We start from the raw sequence: 24147 nt of genomic DNA, 5'->3' as shown, positions 1-24147 counted from the left end.
TAGTGGCTACCCCAATCTTAAAGGAGTGCCCCCCGAATTTCAAGTGTGGGAGTCCTAGCACCCTGAGAGATCTGCGGAAGATTGCCCTGAACTGGTACCTGGTATGGGGATTCCCACCCCGTGAATGAACAGCGGGCCTGGAGATGAGCCACTAGAGGCAAGGAATTTGTCTAATGCCTGGACTGGGCACAGTTGCCCTTGCTCCAGCCCCCGAATGGTGAGGGAAACTCCCTTTCCCCCTTGGTTGGTTTTTGACTTGCGAACCCTGATGACCAGGGAACATCCCGAAGCAGCAGGGCCCTGCTTGATGAGTCTGCCTTGGAGGCAGCCACCACCTCCCCCAACCTGAGGGCCCCGAAGAATGTAGTGGCAAAGGCAGCCACAAACAACCTGACCTCAAAGCAAGATGTGCAGATCTTCCCAAGGGTCGATGCAAAGTGACAGAGTTTCCTGTAGAAGAGGGGGTGCCTGGTATCCTGCTGTCTAGGCTACTGCCTGCTGCAGCTCCTCAAGAGTTTCTGGATCCTATATGCTTAACAAGAATCACCAGATCCTGCTGCCTTGCAGTAGAAACCGATTCCCGCCAGTTGGAGCTGCATGGCATGTGGAGACACTTTTGCCCTCCTTTGGTGAATCAGGAAATGCAGCACCTCGTCCTCGGTCACTGGCAATCTTCTGCTGTAGCCTGCTTCCAACCTGAATTTGGTAAAGCTGGCCACAGCCACCTGGTAGGCTTTCTGCATGGCCAGTGCTATGGATTCCATCAGTCCTGTCCATGCTTCCCATCGCCAAGAGGCCATAGGTCCTGCGGAAAGCTGGCGGGCAGGGGGTCTGCGTCCGGAGCCAAGGACCGGAACCTGTCCTGGAAACGGGACAATGCATCGTTGGAATATATTGAGCTGAGAACGAGATATTAGCCTCCAAGCATATTAATATGAATTGCCTGGCCAGTCTCATTACCCTAGCTGACTTGGAGGACTGCCTGTTAATCACCCTGACCACTGTCTGATTGTCACACCAGAACCGTACCCTTTTATCCTGGAAAATGCTGGTCCAGATGCGAACTGCCACCAGGATGGGGAAAAACTCCAGGAAGGTGAGGTCCCGAAGCAGATTACTTTTTCTCCAGCTGGCTGGCCACATGGCTGCAGCCCGGCAGAGGGTGCCCAATGCCGCAATGGCCCTGCCCGCTAAGTCAGGCAGGGCATTTAATGTAGCGTGGAAACTGATTAAGGAGGAGGAGCAAATTTTCATCCTATGTCCCTCCATCATACCAAAGCCTTCTGACTTCAAAGATATTTTTTAAAAATCCAGGTGATTTTTCACCCAAATTCCCTCATTGTAAAATATTTTTGCTCAAATATTGGTTTCTGACGGAAGAAAAAGCCTATGCAATAAAATGTGTTTTGTGTTAAATCCATTGTATTCTGTGCAATATGTTTCTTGCCAACTAATCAGAAGATGTGCACATCTTTCTGAAACTTGAGGGGAATAATGCCCTGGTTATGTTATGTATTTGTAGAGAAATTCAAGGACATAGCTCTTGTAGTTTGTATTTTTTGTAAGGGTTTTGTAAAAACCTTTAAAAACCCCAAAAATCAATAGATGAGTGAAATGCTCTGAAATTTAGGGGGGTAACAAGGGTAAATATTTTCTATCATTGTAGCAAGTTTCACCCATATAGCTCTAAAAATGAATGAGAAGCGAGCCCCATAACTGCCCCTATGCAATTACTTAATGAAATAGTAACTAATAATTCGTTACTCTCATTATAGTAATGAAATGGATGCTTACAATATTTCAGAAACACTTTAGAATTGACCCACCAGTGCCCCCTAATTTTGTAATTACTATTGAAACTTTTTTAATTGATAGCACAGGCCTTCCACAGAGCAAACCCAGAATATTGTGTTTGTTATCCAAATCTGGATGATGTCATATTCATGTCCTTGCCTGTCTAGAAGCACCTTGAGCTTTCATCTCTTTTCCATCTTTGTGTTGAATATGATAACTTGAGTTGAGAAAGTTCAATCAGCAGCCTAGCATATCAAGTCCTTTGAACGACAATTACTACCCAATAAGTTTGATGGTTTCTGCCAAACAAAATATGATTCTACCCCACTCTAAAAAGAAAGGAGCTGCAGTGTGATCACTTTTGCAACATAACACACAAAGCCAGGAGTATTGAAAGCAAATGTGGCATTTCCAACTGTCCACAGTTACCAAAATGATTTTAAATCAACAAGGGAGTAATTTTCAATTGCTACTATAAACAACTAACACTTGTCTCCTCTGAATCAAAGTGTTACCTCAAAGCTGTCATGATATACTAACTGAAAGGTGTGAAGATAGTTTCCATGGCAAATGAATACAGAGCTTGGCTTCAGCATACTGATTCCCAGAAACAGACATTGTGAGGTGCACAGTGTGTTGGGGAAACAGCTTGCTTTGCTTCTTTTCTTGATTTTTCTTCTGACACTCCAAGCAAGTACTATGGAAACCACCTCTCTGGGCAGTATAACAATTAATAATTCTGGACTTTTTGGATTGACGGCCTACTGAGGATAGGCGAACATAAATTTTTAGATATTCTTATTGATAAAATGCCAAAGCTTGAAAACTGGCCTGTAATTAATGCAAGAGATGTTCTCCATCTATTGTGTGCTCTGCTCCCAAGGAACATAGATCAAACAATACTTCAAATAACTCCTGCCAGATACATAGTATCACAGTCTTGAACCATTATCATGTATACCCTGTGATAAATCTTCCAAAACACAGAAGAAAAGGTCTGTCCAATTTACCAGTGAAGGGCTATATTTTATTTAGCTTTCAGGAATCGTGCATTGACCCTAATTGAAAGTATCTCCAGTTGTTCTTATGTTTAATACATGACTGCTCCAATCAGAATAGTGTGTCCCAGACTGGGACCAGTCATTTGTTGGCTGCATGTCTGTGCTAATATAATAAGTCACCACTTTCATGAAAAGCAACACTGATTAAAATCTAGTTGTATCTGGTTTGTTGTTGGTTTTGCAAACCAGTGAGCTTCAAGTGACTGGTGAAATCCCATTGGTTTGTCTAATCTGGTGATAAGAAGGTAGTTCCCTCAGGGGCATCAATCCATGTTTGCTGGTTCAGTCTACATTCAGCAGCTATAACACATAAGAACCAGGTACACACTGAAACAATCACATAGTTCTGTTCACTCTACATAAAAAGTCTTGAGCCAAGCTATATTTACAATATTCCACCTTGTACTGTATGAATAGTTCCTTATGATCTCAGTTTCAGTATATGACTGCTATATCCATGATGGATAGAAACATTCCAAAACACACACACAAAACTTGTGGACACCTGAAACCATGGATAATAGTGAACCCTATATTTTGACTGTACCTAGGCTAGACATATATTATCAAATTGCATTGGAGAACCTTAAGACCACAAACAGTTCGGGGGGGGGGGGGGAGGATGCTCTATTTTGGAGTGAGGAAAATGAATCAGATATTGAATACATTGAGAAGGGGGGCATATTGTAGATAATGTAATAAATGGGGTTTAGATACAATTCAGTGATACTAATGATTTGATGTGGATCTTTCTGGATAAATTCTACAAGTCTGATTTTCGGGATAAATTCTAGACGTCTGCATAAATTCTCCAAGTCTGATGAGGTCAAAGACCATTATGCATATTGAATCAGTTATAGGGACATAACTGATTTACTTTATAGAGTTGATTTTATTCCCCCTACCCCCAGTACATCATATATTTCAGAAATAGATATTAATATAGTCTTCTTCCATGCTTAATTTTTAAATTGAGTCTCAACAAAAAGGCCAGTTTCTTCAACACCAAAGGGCAATTTTATAATATTTTTAAAAATTTGCCATAAGATATTTAAAATTAATAATCTCTTATAAACAGCAACAATAGATTCTAGCTGGGAATGGGAAAATTATGATTTGCTTTGAAATGTGAGAGTTAACAAATTATTTGAAACCTGATTCTTGCTTTGAACGAAATTCATACCAGGCCCCATTCACAACTATATATTTGTAACGATGTGCTTTTGATCACATTGATATCCTCTTTGTTTGTGGCTATTGCACTATGTTTTTTTCCACAGCAGGAATTGTAAAACTGACTATTTCTCACAGCAGGAAATAAAACAGACACAAAACTGAGGCAGTGCTGGCTTTCTGAATTTTTAGTCAGAAATGTTTCTGGTACACACTGGGAGTAATTAATGAATGGCTTCCATAAAGGACAATAAAGGACAAACACTGGTTATGCTATATAATTAAATTGTCATGAAATAAGAGTAAAGCAAAATAATTCTTTTTTACTCCATAATGGACAATAGGAGTGAAATTTGTATTTTTTTCTTCTCTTCAATAAACTAGGGAAGAAATGAAATCACTCCAGGAGGCCTTTCAGAAACAGCTTAATGAGGCAGCTGAGAAGGCAGAAAAACAGCAAGCTACAGTGAGTAATTGTATATTCTATTATTATTTTAATCCACCTTCCTGTGACCTGTCCTTTTTAAATTCTTCAATAGCTCAACTATATTTGCATGAAAACTTTTTTTTGCTATGAAGCAAAGTGCAGAAATCTATTAAGTGTATCAACCGATTCCATTTTATGGCAACGCTCCAGACCCTGACTTTCAGATAAAAGGGGGCTTCCTCTAATTTGTTTATTAGTTACATCTCTGCCTTATTTATTATTTATTATTTATTATTTCTGGCATTTGTACCCCGTCTCTTCTCTACCCCCGAAGAGGGACTGAGGACAGCTTACATTAGTAATGGTGCAAGACAGCTACATCACAATTACAATAATATAACACAATCAAATACAAAACAGTCATTAAAACTGTTAAAATAGCATTAATTAAAACAATAAAACAAAGTCACAATTTCATCTGCCACAACATGGTTCTGGCCCAAGTTACCTGTCTGAACATATTCTCCCTTATGAACCATCAAGCGTGTTAAGATCGTCTGGAGAGGCCCTGCTCTTGGTCCCACCACCTTCGCAGGCACTTCTGGTGGGAACGAGAGACAAGGCCTTTTCTGTGGTGGCCCCTCGGCTATGGAATTCCCTTCCAAATGAAAAGAGATCTGCCCCCTTCCTCCTGACCTTTAGAAAGCTAGTGAAAACCTGGCTGTGGAACAAAGCTTTTGCGGAATGACGTCTGAGACCGGCAATTGACCAAAGTTACTGACCACAATATATGGACTGAGTATATGGACTGAATTGGACACGATTTTATCTTGGCGAACGGCTTTTATGTAATTTATCGTATATGTATTTGGTAATGTAATGTTGATGTATTATGTTTCAGATGTTTAGTGTTAGCATTGAATCTTTGCTGTCAGCTGGTCTGTGGAGGTAGAGAAGATGGGGATATAAACGTTTTAAATAATTAAATAAACAAACACCATTCGAGTCAGTGTCCATTATGGTGCAAATTACGTCTGTTGCCCGAAGGCCTGGCCCCAAAATCACAATTTTTTTTCTGAAGGCCAGGAAGGATGGAGTCAATCTTATTTCATTTGGGAGTGCATTCCATAGGCGGGGAGCCACAGCCGAGAAGTCCCTGTCTCTCATCCCTGCCAAACGCATTTGCGATGTTGACGGAAGCAAGAGCAAGGCCTCCCCAGATGATCTTAGGTTATGAGATGGGACAAAGAAGCAGATGTGTTCGTTCAAGTAAGCTGGGCCAGAACCATATAGAGCTTTATAAGTCAAAACCAGCACTTTGAATTGTGCTCGGAAGTGGACCAGCAGCCAGTGGAGCTGACATAGCAGGGTGGTGGTATGCTCCCTGTATGTCGCCTCAGTCAGTAATCTATCTGACTCCTGTTGAACTAGCTGGAGTTTCCAAGCCATCTTCAAAGGCAGCCCCACGTAGAGTGTGTTGCAGTAATCTATTCAGGATGTAACTAGAGCATGGACGACCGTAGCCAGATCAGACTTCCCAAGGTACAGGTGCAGCTGGCATACAAGTTTTAGCTTTGCAAAAGCTCCCCTGGCCACCTCCGAGACCTGGGGTTCCAGGCTCAGCGATAAATCCAGGATCACTCCCAAGCTGCAAACCTGCATCTTCAGGGGGAGTGTAACCCCATCCAACACAGGCTGTAACCCTATGCCCTGTTCAGCCTTTCGACTGACCAGGAGGACCTCTGTCTTGTCTGGATTAAATTTTAATTTGTTAACCCTCGGCTAACACAGCATCCAAGCAATGGTTCAATGTCTCGGCAGCCTCCTTAGTAGCAGGTGGGAAGGAGTGACAGATTTGGACGTCATCTGCATACAGATAACACCGTACTCTGAAACTCCAGATGATCTGCCCCAGAGGCTTCGTGTAAATGTTAAATAACATCGGGGACAGTACTGAACCCTGAGGAACTCCAGAAGACAAAATAAAAGAGCCTTGACTTTCTTTCAGTGAGTTCAGGAATAAAGTAAATGGCTCTTCTCCTTTCTCCTCATAACAAGACTGTATGTTAGTTCAGGCACAGGGTAAGAGTGTTGACCTTAGTGAACTTCATGGCTTAGTGGAGACTAGAACCTTTATATCTTTATTTATTATTTATTATTTATTATTACGGTTGCTTATACCCCGCCCTCCTCACCCGGGGGGACTCAGGGCGGCTTACACAACAAGGCACAATTCGATGCCTGTATTACAAAAACATAACATCAAAAACATAATATCAATAACAACAATAATTATAACACTGATAACAATTAACGTAAACAATCAATATTATCGGCAGGAGTAGCCATAAACCCGTAAAAAACAATTAAAACAATAAAAGCAATACAAACCTCATTGCTGGTCAGCGTTTAACCAACTCATAGTTACGTTCTACTTTCCACACATTGTTGGTCCTATCATTCTGGTTCCGTGTCTAATTGTCAGGGTGCCCAAAGGCCTGGTCCCAGAGCCACGTCTTTACCTTCCTCCTGAAGGCAAGGAGGGAAGTAGAAGCCCTGATTTCCCCCGGGAGTGAGTTCCACAGATGGGGGGCCACCACTGAGAAGGCCCTGCTCCTCGTCCCCACCAGCCTCATTTGTGATAGCGGTGGGGTCGTGAGCAGGGCCTCCCCAGATGATCTCAAATTCCGAGATGGCACGTAGAGGGAGATACGTTCGGACAGATACGCTGGACCGGAACCGTAAAGGGTTTTGTAGGTCAAAACCAGCACCTTGAATTGTGCTCGGAACTGAATCGGCAGCCAGTGGAGCTGACATAACAGGGGGGTGGTGTGTTCCCTGTATGTCACTCCAGTAGCAGTCTAGCTGCCGCTCGTTGGACCAGTTGGAGTTTCCGAACAGTCTTCAAGGGCAACCCCACGTAGAGTGTGTTGCAGTAGTCTATACGGGATGTCACAAGAGCGTGGACCACTGTGGCCAGATCAGACTTCCCGAGGTACGGGCGCAACTGGTGCACAAGTTTTAGTTGCGCAAAAGCTCTCCCAGCCACCGCTGAGACCTGGGGTTCCAGGCTCAGCGATGAGTCCAGGATCACTCCCAAGCTGCGAACCTGCGACTTCAGGGGGAGTGTAACCCCATCCAGTACAGGCTGTAACCCTATACCCTGTTCGGCCTTGCGACTGACCAGTAGGACCTCTGTCTTGTCTGGATTCAATTTCAATTTGTTAGCTCTCATCCAGTCCGACACAGCAGCTAAACACTGATTCAAGGTCTGGACAGCCTCCTTGGTGACAGGAGGAAAGGAGTGACAGATCTGAACATCATCCGCGTAGAGATAACATTTCAGTCCGAAACTCCGAATGATCTCTCCCAGCGGCTTCATGTAGATGTTAAACAACATTGGGGACAGAATTGAACCCTGAGGGACTCCACATGACAACGGCTGTGGAGCCGAACAGGTGTCACCCAGCAACACCTTCTGGGACCGTCCCTCAAGACAGGACCGGAGCCACTGCAAAGCAGTACCCCCAAGTCCCATCTCTGTGAGGCGTCCCAGAAGAATACCGTGATCGACGGTATCGAAGGCCGCTGAGAGGTCCAGCAGAACTAATAGGGACACACTCCCCCTGTCTAGTTCCCTGCGCAGATCATCTACCAAGGCGACCAAGGCTGTTTCCGTTCCATGGAAGCCAGACTGTGCCAGATCTAGATAATCAGTGTCTACCAGAAATCCCTGGAGTTGTGTTGCCACCACACGTTCCATGACTTTGCCCAAATAGGGGAGATTGGAAACTGGCCGATAGTTGTCTAATTGAGTGGGGTCCAGTGATGGTTTTTTCAACAGCGGTTTTATAACAGCCTGTTTTAGGCTCGCTGGAATCGAACCCTCTCTCCCAACTAAAAGAAGTCAAAAATAAAAGAGTCATGACTTAACTCTGTGGAAGGAAAATTTTATATTTATTAAATTCTGTATTTATTATAATTTGTTTTGCATCTTTTGGACTCAAGATGGCATGTAAAATAAAGTCAGAAATTCATGGTCCACAGCTGATTGTTTTAAATGAGTGATTTTCAGGGAAGAACAAGTGGGTGTGTTATCATGTGTACCACTTATCTGTGGCAAAAACTCCCTCCACCTGATATTCCCTGTGTTGATACCTCATTCTGAAGAAATCATCTTGAATTATATTAGAAACATAAATGTAATGTGTGGTAAAGTCTCTGCCTACTACATCAAATTCATTTAAATGAAATTGCAGAGGCCATTGTATATGTTAAGTTCCATGACACAATTAATCTCAGTGGATTCCCAAAATATGATGTTCATCTCCTGGAGAAAATAATAGCTGTGATTTTCCACTCTAGTGAACATGTTCCTTCTTGCAGTTAAGTATTTCAGACAAACAACAGATGTTTTGCTTTGTTTTTAATAAGCATTCCTTGGTCTGCAGGTAAGGTGGTAACTCATTAAATGAACCCAATGGGCAACAGTGATGTGCATTGTATGCCTATTTATGTTCTCTTTGAAATAAATCCCAATATGTACAATGCAATTTTACTCAAAGGTGGGTGTGCATAAGATTGCAACTTCAGATCAGAGTTATTTCTATCAGCAATTTTAATAGGCCACTATGTTTTATAGTTGTGTGCTTTTAGAATGGGAAACTGTTGTACCAGTTCCTCTGTGATTTGGTGATATTTTTCAATTGTAGGCTGATATCTTCTTTTTTGTAAAATTATTTTTTTTAAAAAGTCAAGTCTACCAGCTTGTACTGATCTAGAATTAAGCCAGCTCTTTATTTTGAATAACGATGGAAATTTGAGCAAATCTCATTCAGGGCCCTTTCAGACAGACCCAAATCATGAAAGTAACAGGGATTTAAAATCCTTTCATGATTTAGGTCACACATAAGGTCCAAATCCCAGGTTTTCCCTGAGTTCGACCTGGGAGGGCATGTAGTCAGCCCCCAGCCCCCCGTTTCTCTGGTAAGCTTATTTATTTATTTATTTAAAACTTTATATCCCGATCTTCTCAAACCTCCGTAGAGGGACTCCGATTGGCTAACAGCAAGGATTCAATGCTGCAGTGCAGTCTAAAACAACATATATCAACAGAAAAATTGAAATACATATAGAATAACTACTAGGGCTGTGCAACCACGGAAAAAATTGTTTCTAAACTCGATTCGTTTTTAGGGGGGTTTTGCGTTTTGTTATTTAAAAGAATTCCGAAATTTTTCTTTAAAAAAGTTCGATATTTACGAAATTTCGGAAATTACGAAACAATTTCGAAACAATAATGAATCGATTCGTTAATGGCGGACGCGATTGCGCAGTACGCTAAAAAACCCTCCAAATGGGACAGGGGGAACTTCTGAAGCTTCCCTCTCCCTCTGTTGTTGACTGTTGGTGTGATAATTTATTTTTTTATCACTGATAAAACAACAACTATAAAACTTGCACCAGACATACGGAAATAATAACGAAATAATAACGAAACAATTTCAAAACAATTACGAAACAATTACGAAACAATTACAAAATAAATTTTAAAAATTCGTTTCGATTTTTAGTTGCTCCTGAATGGTTCAATATCGGATCGTAAAACACTTTAAATACGAATTATTAACGAATTATGAAATTAACGAACGAAACCGCACAGCCCTAATAACTACATATAAGCCAATCTGCCAAGAGTAAAATCATGTCCAAACTCAGTCCACATGTGGTCAATAAATTTGGTCAATTGTTGGGCTCGGTCATTATTCTGGGAAGGCCTTGTTCCATAGCCAGGATTTCACTAGCTTCCTGAAGGTCAAGAGGGAGGGAGTGGATCTAATCTCATTCGGGAGGGAGTTCCATAGCTGGGGGGGGGGCACCACAGAGAAGGCCCTGTTTCTCGTTCCCACCAGACACAATTGCAAAAGTGGCGGGACCTAGCGCAAGGCCCCACCAGACGATCTTAACAGCCTTGATGGTTCATAGGGGAGAATATGTTCAGACAGGTAAACTGGGCCGGAACTTTATAGGGTTTTGTAGGTTAAGACCAGCACTTTGAATTATGCTCAGAAGCTAATTGCCAGCCAGTGGAGCTGGTGCAACAAATGAGTTGTAGGCTCCCTGTACCCTGCTCCCGTCAGTAGCCTGGCTGCTGAGCGTTGGACTAATTGCAGCTTCCGGGCAGTCTTCAGAGGCAACCCCACATAGAGAGCATTGCAGTAGTCTATATGGGATATAACCAGAATGTGGACCACTGTGGCCAAGTCAGACTAACAACAAACAAATCCACTACAAGTCATAGTACATAAATCACAAAGCTAATTTTTTCCTATATAATACAATATTAAATGTATAAACAACTTGTATGATGCATCATTGAGCAATATACAATGAGCAAAAACTGTTGTTTATACAGTGATTTTACATCAGTAACAAGAGCAGAGTTTTTCTTGCTGTAAAGCAGACTTTTCTTAAGGGCATAAGATCCCTTACTTTCTATAAAGATACTCTTGTGTGGTAGGCTTGGGTAACCACAGAAAAATTTGGTTCTAAACTCGTTTTGTTTTTAGGGGGCCCTTGCGTTTCGTTTTTTTTAATAATTCCAAAATTTTCCTTTTAAAAATTTCGAAATATACGAAATTTTGTAAAATTATGAATCGATTCGTTAATGGTGGACATGATTGCGCAATATGCTAAAAAAAACCTCCAAATGGGACAGGGGGAACTTCTGAAGCTTCCCTCTCCCTCTGTTGTTGACTGTTGGTGTGATAAAACAAACAACAACTATAAAACTTGCACCAGACATGCGAAAATAATTACGAAATAATTACGAAATAAATTGAAAAAATTGTTTCGAATCTAATTTACTCCTCACACTATTCCTGCATGGCTCAATATTGGATCGTAAGCTAATTTAAATACGAATTAGTAACGAATTACGAAATTAACGAACCAAACCGCCCAAGCCTATTGAGTGGAGTTTCCAGTCCCTTGTAAGAGGATATCCATGTAGAGGATTTCCAGACCGGTTTTGACTAGCGTCTTCCTCAGGTGGAGAAATGTGAAGAATACAATTAAGTGGACATCAAGTTCTCCAAAGTAATAATTCTTTCTCGGGTGGATAAGAATACAATGAAACAGTGGATCTAAAGGGAATATACACAGGTGGTTAGATCATGTCCCAAAAGGGATAAATATTTCCATATGTTGCTAACATATAAGGCGTACAAAACAAAAAAGGCATAGGTACTTACATCAGGTTCTCCTAAACTGTGCTCTGCAATGGTTTGATTCTGTAGCAAGCACGTGGCTTGCTACAGAAACTAGTATATAAAGTGAAACAATTAAAGGGGCCCAAACCAGGTAGAGCAGGTAATGAAAGTGTTAAAGAGCTATACAGTTACCTGGCAGGGGAGACACCTTGATCAAGAGCTATACACTATAGTTTACAGGAAACACTGGTATGAAATGGTGTCATTTAGATCATTGGGATGTACAGTTTTAAGGGTAAAAATCCAAAAGGATTCACGCTGTAATAATTTAGTACCCAAATCCAAATGAGAGGGGGTGTGACAACCTCTAAAACCAGCACCCGGAGTGATTCTGCATTATGATTTAAATCAGCAAAATGTTTATAAAAATGGAATCAGCGGAGTGATTTCTAATTTTGCTCTTGTGCTTGATGATCCGTTGTTGATGATGACTTGTCTGCTTGTTTGGCCAATATACATAAGAGAACATGGGCAAAAAATAATATAGACCATGCCTTTGGTAGTACAAGTGGCAAAATATTGTAACCAGTAAAAAGCTTTGGTGTCAGGATTCTGAAATGCCTTTGTCTGAATGAATTGTGGACATATCGAACAGTGATGGCATGCAAAATAAGTTGGGTTTGACTATTGGGTTTCCACTATTGGAATAATAACAAGGTATTGCACATTGTATTTTGTACAATAAATGAATATAGGCAGTTAGGCAGTTACAAATCACAATCAAACTGTTGCATTCACAGTATGATACATAGTAGTTGTGTTCACAATGTAGTCAATTTCCTTGTTTATTTCCCTAATTCTTCCTGAAGGATGAGTAGATTCCTAGTCCACAACTGGTTTTGACTACAACATAGAGTCTTCATCTAGTGGTGGGGTCTGTAAGTGTTACGTGATATTAATACAATTGTACAAAGTAATCCCCAACTAGCCATGAAAGCCCACTGGGCTACCCAGAGCATGTCACATTTTCTCAGCATAAGAAGGCAGTGATAAACATCAGAATAAATTATCACTCTATATGTGACTCATTGTTAAAGTATATAGCATTAACAATGAATGCTTTAGATTCAATGGGACTATTCAGGAGACAAATATAAGATAACACTATAAACCAATGGCATATGTTATTTGCAAGAAGACTCTAATGTTATCATTCAGCTTAATACAAAACTTCCAAGTCCATTACCAAATGACAAATCCCAGGATTGTATTTGCTGGAGGTATAATAGTTAAGAGGCCACAATGGTGCTGCGGGTTAAACCACTAAGCTGCAGAACTTGCTGACCAATAGATCGGAAGTTGGTCAGGGGAGGGGAGAGCTCCCAGCTTCTTCCTACCTAGCAGTTCAAAAACACGCAAATGTGAGTAAATAGGTACTGTGTCAGCAGGAAGGTAATGGCCACAAGACCTAGGAGGCATCTATGGACAATGCCAGGTCTTCAGCTTAGAAATGGAGATGACCACCACCCCCCAGAGTCATACCCGACTAGACTTAATGTTGAGGGGAATGTTGAGTGTAATATTACACTGAGATAAGTGTGCCACTTAGATACATCCAAACTCTTAGAAACAGTAAAAGCAGTTTTGCTGTTTGGGGGGGGGGGGTGGTGGTGGTGGTGGTGATGGTTATATATTCTGCGACTCACCCAAACATGCTAAAAGGGATTCTCACATATCTTTAAAAATGGTGTCTGATCCCATTGCCCTGAATGTATCATACATTTCTTTCATATCAAAAAAGAGACACAAACACATATTTGCATTTCATTTGCTTACCTTCCTTTTAAAATCTTTTGCTGGCAAAAAAAATAAAAATAAAATATTCAACTGTAAGCTAATCTGTTTTAGTGAACCTGATTAACTTCCTCACGACAATAGCTGACTTCCCCCATGACCTGTATTGTTTGCTGAGCCCTATCATTCATGTTATACCAGCAACATTGTAACTGCAATATTATGTGTCAAGGGCCAATAACTAGAAGTTATGATTACATATAGTACAAGACCTTAAAAACAACATAATCAACAAATAAATTCTTAGTGCTAGCTGTACTGATCACATAGACCTCAGAAAGGATTACCATGAATACATTAAATATAGAAAAAAGGTTTTGCTCATATGCACTTTTTTATTCTCTATGTGAATGTGAAAGAGCCCTTGCTCTTTGCTACTCTGCTGCTGAGTACACATGCCCAGTGTGGAATATATCTCACTAAGTTAAAACAGTTTATGTGGCTCTTAATGAGACATGCTGCATTATCACAGGAAGTCTATGCCCTACACCACTGAAAAAATGATACTGTTTAGCTGGTATTGCACCACCTGACATCCGCCAAGAAGTAGCAGCCAATACTGAAAGGACCAAGGCAGGCCCATCCCCCTGTTCAGATATCAGCCAGTATGCCAATGCCTTAAATCAAGAAATAGTTTTCTAAGATCTACAGAGATATTCACAGGAACACCTCAGCAAGCGAGAATCCATATGTGGCAAGCTAAAACCCAGAAACTCAAACCATGGCTGATACAGAAATGGAGCCACAAAGTGGAGTCCACGACATGTGTGGAAAAGAGCAAACCACAGAACACCTATTACAATGCAGTCTGAGCCCTGCCACATGCACAACGGAGGACCTTCTTATAGCAACACCAGAGGCACTCCAAGTGGCCAGCTACTGGTCAAAGGACATTTAGTATAATGCCAAGTCTTTAAACTTTGTGGGTTTTTAAAATATATTACAATTGTACTCTCGGTCACTTCTGATACTATAAATAAAGAAATATTCTCTATGTAACTCTGAGGTTCTACAAAATACTGATGCTTGAAATAAACTTTATCTATCTTTGCCACTGCTATGGAATCATTGCTGAAAATTCTTAATAAAACAGAAGATCTATCCTAAAGTCTATTCTGCCCCTGTAACTTTGCAGCTGGATACATTTTACCACTTTCTCTTGCTGCTATACTAAAGAAACTGAATATTTACAGAAACAGAACATTTCTATTGTTTTCCCCTAGTGACACAAACATGTGATACAAAAAAAGCTTAAATGTATTCTAAAGCATGCCAGTAAAATACATTTGATCACTAAAAGTACTATGAGAAATATCCTTAGGATATATAAGAACAAAACAAAGCAGAAAATGAAAATTTATAGAAGACTAGATGATAATAATAAAGAAACATGATATTTTATTTCCTCACAAAATAACACTCTTCATAGTTTCCCCTAGAGCTTTCCTGAAAGCAGAAGAAACTGCATGCCATTTGTCATATTTTGTATATTTGAACACCTAAGAGCTGAACACTCTTTTGAACACCTAAAACAACTGAATTCTTACTGATTGTAGACTAGAAATTGCATTTGTACGCTTCATTGAACATCTATGGAAGTGGAAGAGGATTAATTTTAAGAAGTCTAATGCATATTTATAAAAAAATTAAATTATCTTTTCTTTTTGCTCTTATTTTAGTAGGAACCATGCACCTGTTTTGGAAATGCAGAGCAACTTTTATGTTGCTCTATGTGTGAATTTTTTCTGAAGTTTTGTAAGTCATAAGAAAGTTTGTTAAATTTGTACAGCCAAAGCAATATCTGACACATGGGTGGAGGACGGAGGGGGGAAATGTGGGTTTTGCCAGCTGGAAGCTCTCTCTCTCTCTCTCCTTTCTCTTTCTCTGAGGTTAAAACTATTATTATTATATTATTAGATTTTATATTATATTATATATATTATATATTATTGTATATTATATTATATTATTATATTATATTATTATAATCATATATTATTATATTATATTATATTATTTATATATTATATTATATATTATATTATTACTGTATATTATATTATAATATTACATTATTATTGTATATATTATAATATTATATTATATATTATAATTGTATAATATTATATTATATATATTATATTATATTATATTATATTATATTATATTATATTATATTATATTATATTATATTATTATATCTTTCCTCTTTGCATTGGCGGCTTTGTGAGGTGGGCATGGTGGGAAGGTGGTTGCAAGGTGGGAAGGAAAGCTGAGAGAACAGCTGTTCCTGAAGGCCGCACCCCCAGCATTTACGATTCACTGGGGGAGTCATATGGAAGATGGCGGACATGGCTTCGATATGGCAAAAACACTTCTGGGTTGCTAAAACGCGTCAAAATAGCTTCTAAAAGTGTAAAAATAATGAATAAATAACGAATTAAGAAATTAACGAACTGGATCAACCAAGTCTAGTGCATTGGCAGGCACTTTTGATAGCTGCCTGATGGTTTTTGGCAAGGTTATTTGGAGAGATTAGAGTTATTTGTTAATTCCAATGGGTGCTTCAGACAGATGCTTCACCACGTTGTTTCTGATAGCAAAGCTGATTTCATGTATTCTTCATTCTTGTTTAGGAAGTCCATTGAAGTGCTGCTATGTTAATGTCAAAGCATTTCTGATCCCTTGCAATACTAGCAGTCCTGAGTTCAGAGCATGCAACAACGTCCGTACATTCCATGTTCCAAAATTCATTTGTCTTTTTTGGCTGCAAAGTGTTGACCCTTCTGAACATGACAGTCCAGTCAGGCATAAGAGGCTGACTATGTTTAGGGCACCTTGTCTAGCCCCCTCCCTGTGTGGAATGAGCAGAGTGGATCCAGCCGATGAATTACTCAACTGCCTCAGACTTTGAGGTAGAATGACTGAATGCATATCCACCCATGTGTCATGCTGTGACTTGGAGCTTCCAGATTTCGCAGTCCTGCCCCTGTCGCCACTGTGGTACTTTTGTTGGTTTTGTTTCTTTTTCTTGGAAAATGCCTATGGGTGAATTTGATTTATATGTAGAGATGGGTGCACAAACGATCAACACACAGTCTTCACAGAATGAGTTTCACATCCAGTAGCATGATTAACCTGATGGGCAGTGGCTTCTCATCTGTTGCAGCTTTCTTCTGCCTTCATAGCCATTGTAGCATGGATCATGTTATAATCTGCCTATTCCGCCATAGAAGACTTCAGGTTGTGCTTGGTCTGGTTTCAACCTTGCAGGTCTTCCACCCATGGAGATTCTCTTGGAGCACATGACTCCAAAAGCTTCGCCTGCAGGTTCACTGGAACACACAAGCCCCCTCACCATGACAAGATGACAATCCATCAAGGGGTGGTTAGTTTGGCGGTGGGTTTGAGAGAAGAGACATTGTATGGTCCTGCTTGTGGAATCTTTCCCATACACAGGATCTCACCTACTTACTAGAATATATAAGTATGGAGGTGATACATCCAAATCTGTACACATTTCACAGACACTATTGGGATGTCTTCAGTTGTACATGTGTCTTTTTAGATATTGTTGGATTTGAAATCACATCAAAAGAAAATACATTGTGCCTAGGGATATGGTTTGGTGAAAGTTGTCATTGTAGAAGTTGTAGAAGTGCCAGAAAAAGGAGACCCAAGGATTGCTCACCCCATATTTATTTATTTATTATTTGCTTTATTTCTATATTGCATTTTTCAGCCTAGATTAGGCGACTCAATGCGGTTTACACAATGCAAGTTATACAGTAATATACAGTTAAAAACACATCACACATTACAACAAAATCAACAATTATTATCAATTCCTTATCCATTCATGACGCCTCAAAACAGAACAAGATCCATTCTCATAATCCTTGTGCCATTCCTATGTTCAATTTTACCAACTTCCTGTGTTCAGTTGTTCAGTTGCACTGTTTAGCCAAACGCTTGCTCGTAGAGCCAAGTCTTGACCTTCCTCCGAAACGCCAGCAACAAAGGGGCCTGTCTGATGTGAGATACACTTTGTATATTCCATCCTGGTCCCAAAAAAGAACCCAATAACTATGAGAGTGTTGAAAAGGCTTTAGGAGCCCCCACTTTTGGTACCTGTGGATATGCTAATGTTCTTAGCGTTGTCTCATACTGCTTTTCCTTGAGTTGCAGGTAGGTCACACTCAGAATTAGACTTTTCTTTTAAAAAAGAAACCCATAGCACAGCAGGCAACACATCCTGCTCACATTTCCTTTAACTATGTGGTTCACTAAATATCTAATTATCCTTAAACTGCTTCTTGCTTGAAAAGCTTAGCTGCATGTTGTCCAGATGGAAGGCAAAGGCATTCAAGTTTTTCCTGACAATAGTAGTCTTTTAGTTTGTGGTGTAACATTAGCACTGGTGGTTTATACTTCTTGGTTCCATCACAGACTCTTTCTTCTATAAAATTATTTTGTTGTTAAATGTTTTAATCTTAAAGTATTTCCAGTTTCTTTGTTATTTTAGTAGAAACAGACTATGTTTGCTTAGCTATTTGGAGTTTCAGTCTATTTAAAGTACAACTTTACTTTCTGTTGATTTACCTTTGTTCATTATCTTCTGTTAAAAGACATACTCAGAGAAAAGATTATTAGACATCCATGTTATTTAACTTAATCCATATTACAGAGCTTTCATAACTAGGGCACCCATACTACTACTTCTAGCTTTGCAAGAATTCTGGTATGTCACACTGCCATTTCATTTTCCTTAATTTTATTAGGTGGGAGGGTGAGTGAGCGGGAGTTAACATTGATATCCTATCTATGAGCAGCTGGAGGTACTACAACCTGTAGACCAGTGTTCTTAACCTGGGGTCCCTGATGTGTTTGGCTTTCAACTCCCAAAAATCCTAACAGCTGGTAAACTGACTGATATTCTGAGAGTTGTAGGCTAAAAATATCTGGGGACCCCAGGTTGAGAATCACTGGAGTAGACTGTATTACAGAGGAAGGCAATGGCAAATGACACATATAAAAGGTCCATATTATACTGAGTAGGTCCACACTATTATGCAAGTTTGTTCCCTTAACAAGTGCAAAGAACAAAATACAGAATTATGTTATGGTAGCCATCCCTAATGTAGTCCCACCTGCAGATATTTTAAGTCCCATCTCCTTATCAGCAATGGTAGTACTGAAACATGTTGGACATAGTAGATAAAGGAATCTGCAGAATGTAAGGCTGGAAACCATGGCTTATGGAATGACAGATTTTGCTTTATAGATCAGAGTTGTGTATCTGTGATACCTAGATATTTTCAGCCAAGATGCCCCTTTAGCCCTTACTCATTGAAAGCATGTGCATGTATACATTTGAACAAAATGATTGGGCCCCAAAGTATTTAGAAAAATCCATGTTTTTACTTCATTGTTACACCTTCAACTGGGGTTGAATTTGGAGTTCCCAACCCTTTGAGAAATTTATTATTTTCATGTGAAAAACCCCCCCCAAAAAACCCTAAATAAATAACTAAATACTAGATTTTCAAATGCAGTGCCATCTTATCTCTTTGGGAAAAAAACTCCTAGTAGGAACTTTTGGCTAATAATGATATGGGAAAGTTTTCTTAAAGAAACAGCCAGAGTGGAAATGCAAATCTTCATAAATGTCATTCCCTCCAGAAAGAACAAATAATTTTAACATTGTTTTCTTCACTATGATAATGCCATTCCAAACAGCCACATTTTGAAGACTATTTGTAGTTTAAGACTTACTAGGGAAAACAATACATATGAGAAAGAGCTAGAAAGAAATTCAACTTTTTTTAAAGCAGAAGTGTTATTTTCTATGCAGAAAAAAATTCAACCAGGAAATGTGTTTTCTTCACAGAAAATGCTGGGATTTGCATAAAAATCCATGCAAATACATCTACTGATTTTAGGGATTTTTTAAAAAAAAATAGACTAAAAGTTTTTTTAAGCCACAGCAGTTATCTTATTGAATGTCTCTCATATTAACCAATAGAACTTCCATTTAGGGATTTCTTTCTAGCTCACCACAGATATTTATTTATTAGCAGTATCAGTCAGTCTTCCTTATTGTAGATACAACAATTTATTGCCACAGCTGGCTGCTGCTATGGAGGGACAAATCTCTCCCCTATCCTGATTGGAGCTTTCTGACACTGACGAGAATTCTGGGAAATGTAGTTTATGGCAGGGCCTTTTGAATTCTCTGGCACAGGGCTCCTCGCCTTCCCAAACTACCTTTTGAGAATTCTTTTTTTCTTTATTTTCTTTTTTTCTGTTTTTATTAATTATTTGACACCTTAAGATGCATAAAACTATTGAACCTTTTGAGAATTCTGCGCTTTCTCAGTCTCTTTCCCAACAAACTCTGCTTTCTCCCTGTTGCTTCCCTCTCCTAATGGCAAGAGCCATTAATTTAAAGACAAATTGCAGACTTTTTTGACTTTGCTTTGTTTCCTTGTGCTGAAAATGAAACTGACTTTCAGAGACTTCCAAGATTTATAAAATTTAAATGAAAAGTTATTGGTTAAGTGTCAATTCTTAATTTTTTGGCACGGGCCACGCCCATGTGTTGGATATTGCATCATAAGTATGAATTTAATGAATTTGATCTGAAATTGAGCCAACACCAATGACAAACTGATCAGTTTTGATGTGGTGTCTCTACTCACCAAGATCCCAATAGCAGGCATCATCACACTCATTAAACAGAATTTCCTAGAAGGCATCACAGCCCTGTTTCAACATTGCCTCACTACAAGCTACTTCCAATGAGATAATAAATTCTATGAACAGAAAGATGGAGTAGCCATCTGTTATAGCACATGTTTACATGGAACACTTTGATAAACAAGCCCTAGGAACAGCACCAAAAAAGTCCACTATATGATTCCAATATGTGGATGATATATTCACCATTTGGAGTCACAAAGAAAAACTAAACAAGTTTCTGGACCACATCAACAATATTAACCCAAACATCTAATTTACCACTGAAAAAGAAAATGAAGGAAAACTACAATTTCTAGATGTTCTAGTCATCCACAAACCAAATCAACAATTGGGCCACATAGTCTACGAAAATGTACACATGCTGTTAGATACCTACATAAAGATTCCAACCATCATCCAGATGGCACAATGGGTTAAATCCTTGTGCTGGCAGGACTGCTGACCAACAGGTCAGTGGTTCAAATCTGGGGAGAGTGGGTTGAGCTGCCTCTGTCAGCTCCAGCTCCTCATCCGGGGACATGAAAGAAACCTCCCACAAGAATGATAAAACATCAAACATCCTGGCGTCCCCTGGGCAATGTCCTTGCAGATGGCCAATTCTATTACACCAAAAGCAATTTGCAGTTTCTCATGCTGCTCCTGATATACACACACTCACAAAAACCCAGATCAAAAATGAAGCACAATTAAAGTCCTGGTAGAAAGTGCAAACAGCATCTGTGAACCCCACCTCCTCCAAGGTGAACTGAACCATTTAAACTGAACTCTACAGGCTAATGTGTATTCTACAACAGATGCATATTATACAACAGAGCTAATGATAAGAGGGATCCTTTAACCACTGCAGGAGTCTACCATATACCATGCAGCTGTAGACAAGTCTACACCAAACGTAGTGCTCACACATGAACCAAAGAACATGAAAGGCACTGCAGATACTCTCACTGATTGACTTTGCAAACTTCATGGCTACTCATTTGCTAATTCAAGCTTGCTAATTGCAACATCCACGCTTGCTTGAAACAGACAAGAGTTCTTTCTCCCACCCTGAATATTCCACAGGTATATATGCACTCCACTTTCCTCACTGCCATCAGAACCTCTGAAGATGCCAGCCACAGATGCAGGTGAAATGTTAGGAGAGAATGCTGCTGGAACATGGCCATACAGCCTGAAAAACTCACAGCAACCCAGAAAGAAGCTTATTTTGGAGGGGGAGATGTAGTATTTGGTACCCTGGCAAACTTTCCAGTTATCAGAAATTTCAGAACATAATACATTCAGTTGTGAGGCTAAGAGATGTTCTTTCTATGATTAGTTAGTTCACAATTTCACCATTGATGACTGATTCATGAATCTGGGTATATGTCCAAGGTGCAAATTTCATCTGCCATCTCTAAGATGAATTCTTAGAGATGGCTGTACTAATTGTTACTGAAATATGAATATTATCCCGAATGGTTTATATAAGACTCCTATCTTGTTCAGACTCATTAGCCCTAAATGTAAACATTATTCCGAAAAGCAATGATTACTTGCCAGCCCTCTCAAGAAGTAGTTATGCACAATCCTCCTGAAACTATAGCTTATAAGTAATTTCTTCAAGCAGCTTAAGTTTAGCTTGGAGCATTTTATGGTTAATATATTACAATTTGTTTTAAATCACATATTTATTCTTTCATTAATGTCATAGAGGGCATTCAGAAGCATGGTGGCAAACTGTATGTTCAAAGAGTCAGTGCCAAGAAACTCCCCTTCTTTCTCTCTTTCTCCATCATTCCACCAATCTAATTATTGAGATGAAAAAGCATTTCCTTTTGACAAAATCTCTCTAGGGTTTATCTTGTCTGTTACTGAAGAAGTCTGTTCTTTGCCAAAAAAAAGAAAAAAAAAAGCTCTTGACAAAAATGACTAACCAGTTGAACATTTGAGGTATAATAAGCATAGTTTTATGCTCCATGCATTGTGATCAATTTAATTGTAGACTCTATATTGATATTGATGTTCTAAACAGTTTTGTTGTTTCAAATCATTTAATACTTAAAATGTTTCTAGCTGGTGATTTATATAAGTAGACTATGAAGACATTGAAAAAGTTTGGGATTTTTCATAACTACTTTCCATTATTAATTGGAACAGAGATTGCAGTCAATAAATCACACAAAGACCAGGACTTAGAAGATTAGATGTAGAAGAAACTAGACAAAATTTTGAGGTGTAGATACATAATTGAATATGAATATTAAAGTTGTCCATGCCATCATGTTTCCCATTTCATAGAATCATAGAATCATAGAATCATAGAATCATAGAATCATAGAATCATAGAATCATAGAATCATAGAATCAAAGAGTTGGAAGAGACCTCATGGGCCATCCAGTCCAACCCCCTGCCAAGAAGCAGGGATATTGCATTCAAATCACCCCTGACAGATGGCCATCTAGCCTCTGTTTAAAAGCTTCCAAAGAAGGAGCCTCCACCACACTCCGGGGCAGAGAGTTCCACTGCTGAACGGCTCTCACAGTCAGGAAGTTCTTCCTCATGTTCAGATGGAATCTCCTTTCTTGTAGTTTGTAGCCATTGTTTCGCGTCCTAGTCTCCAGGGAAGCAGAAAACAAGCTTGCTCCCTCCTCCCTGTGGCTTCCTCTCACATATTTATACATGGCTATCATATTTCCTCTCAGCCTTCTCTTCTTTAGGCTAAACATGCCTAAGTCGCTCCTCATAGGGCTTGTTCTCCAGACCCTTTATCATTTTAGTCACCCTCCTCTGGACACATTCCAGCATGTCAATATCTCTCTTGAACTGTGGTGCCCAGAATTGGACACAATATTCCAGATGTGGTCTAATCAAAGAAGAATAGAGGGGTAGCATTACTTCCCTAGATCTAGACACTAGGCTCGTATTGATGCAGGCCAAAATCCCATTGGCTTTTTTTGCCGCCACATCACATTGTTGGCTCATGTTTAACTTGTTGTCCACTAGAACTTCAAGATCATTTTGACACATACTGCTCTTGAGCGAGGCGTCCCTCATTTTGTATCTTTGCATTTCGTTTTTCCTGCCAAAGTGGAGTATGTTGCATTTCTATGTATGGTTGTGAATGCTGGACAGTAGAGAAAGCTGATAGGAAAAAAAAAACAAATTATTTGAAATGTAGTGCTTGAGCTGATTGTCTCATTGGTTATTCTTAAAAGGTTTCCCTTTGTTGCAATTCGCATCAGAGTGTGTCCTGTTGCAGATTGAAAAGAATGTTGGAACCTGCATGCTTTGCAGAATCACACTCCCTGAGCCAAAAACCCCAATGAAGCAGGTATTGTTGCTGAGGGCCCAGTTGACGAAAGGTCTGTCTTCCATTTACAGTTTTGTATTCATATATGGTCACTGTCAGCCCTCTAATCATTGACTGGATGGGATGCTTGACACTTCAACCTTGAAGCATATGTCATAGAGCAACATATGTCATATAAATGATGTCCAAATATGAAAGAGCAAGAATGCTCTGGTCTGTTATATTTTACAATAACATCAGCATAAATTGGAAAAAGTAAGCCAATGGACCCAAATATGGTGTCCTTTTTTCTTTTTAATTTTTTGTTTCTGGTCATTGTCCAAGTCATATTTATTTATTTTCCCAGAAGAAGAATATGCCTACATATATAGCTTTCCCTATCTTATTAATTGACTTCTGTGCCAGGTGGCCACCCTGCACTATAGTGTTAGTCTGAGGTGGTACTTCAGATGGCCAACTCGGGGTTCCCTGGTGTTGTTAAACAGTTCACACTAGCTTATGTTCATTAACTGTAGAACAAATCTCCCTGAGGGTTCTGGTTACATTTCATCCTCAAATCAAATCAAAACATC

General features: G+C 39.5%; 1 protein-coding gene across 2 annotated transcripts in view; it reads left to right on the top strand.

The window, feature by feature from the left end:
• The window catches only part of LUZP2 (leucine zipper protein 2), a 462834-nt gene that overhangs the window by 204804 nt on the left and 233883 nt on the right, over positions 1-24147 (top strand). For both annotated transcript variants that reach the window (XM_060765877.2, XM_060765867.2), the window contains exon 4: positions 4413-4494. In XM_060765877.2, the coding sequence (XP_060621860.2) occupies positions 4413-4494 (82 nt within the window). The remainder of the gene's footprint in view (positions 1-4412; positions 4495-24147) is intronic.

This window comes from Anolis sagrei, chromosome 1 (genome assembly GCF_037176765.1).
Source record: "Anolis sagrei isolate rAnoSag1 chromosome 1, rAnoSag1.mat, whole genome shotgun sequence".
Lineage (NCBI taxonomy): Eukaryota > Metazoa > Chordata > Lepidosauria > Squamata > Dactyloidae > Anolis > Anolis sagrei.
This window is presented reverse-complemented; position numbering and strand designations above follow the sequence as displayed.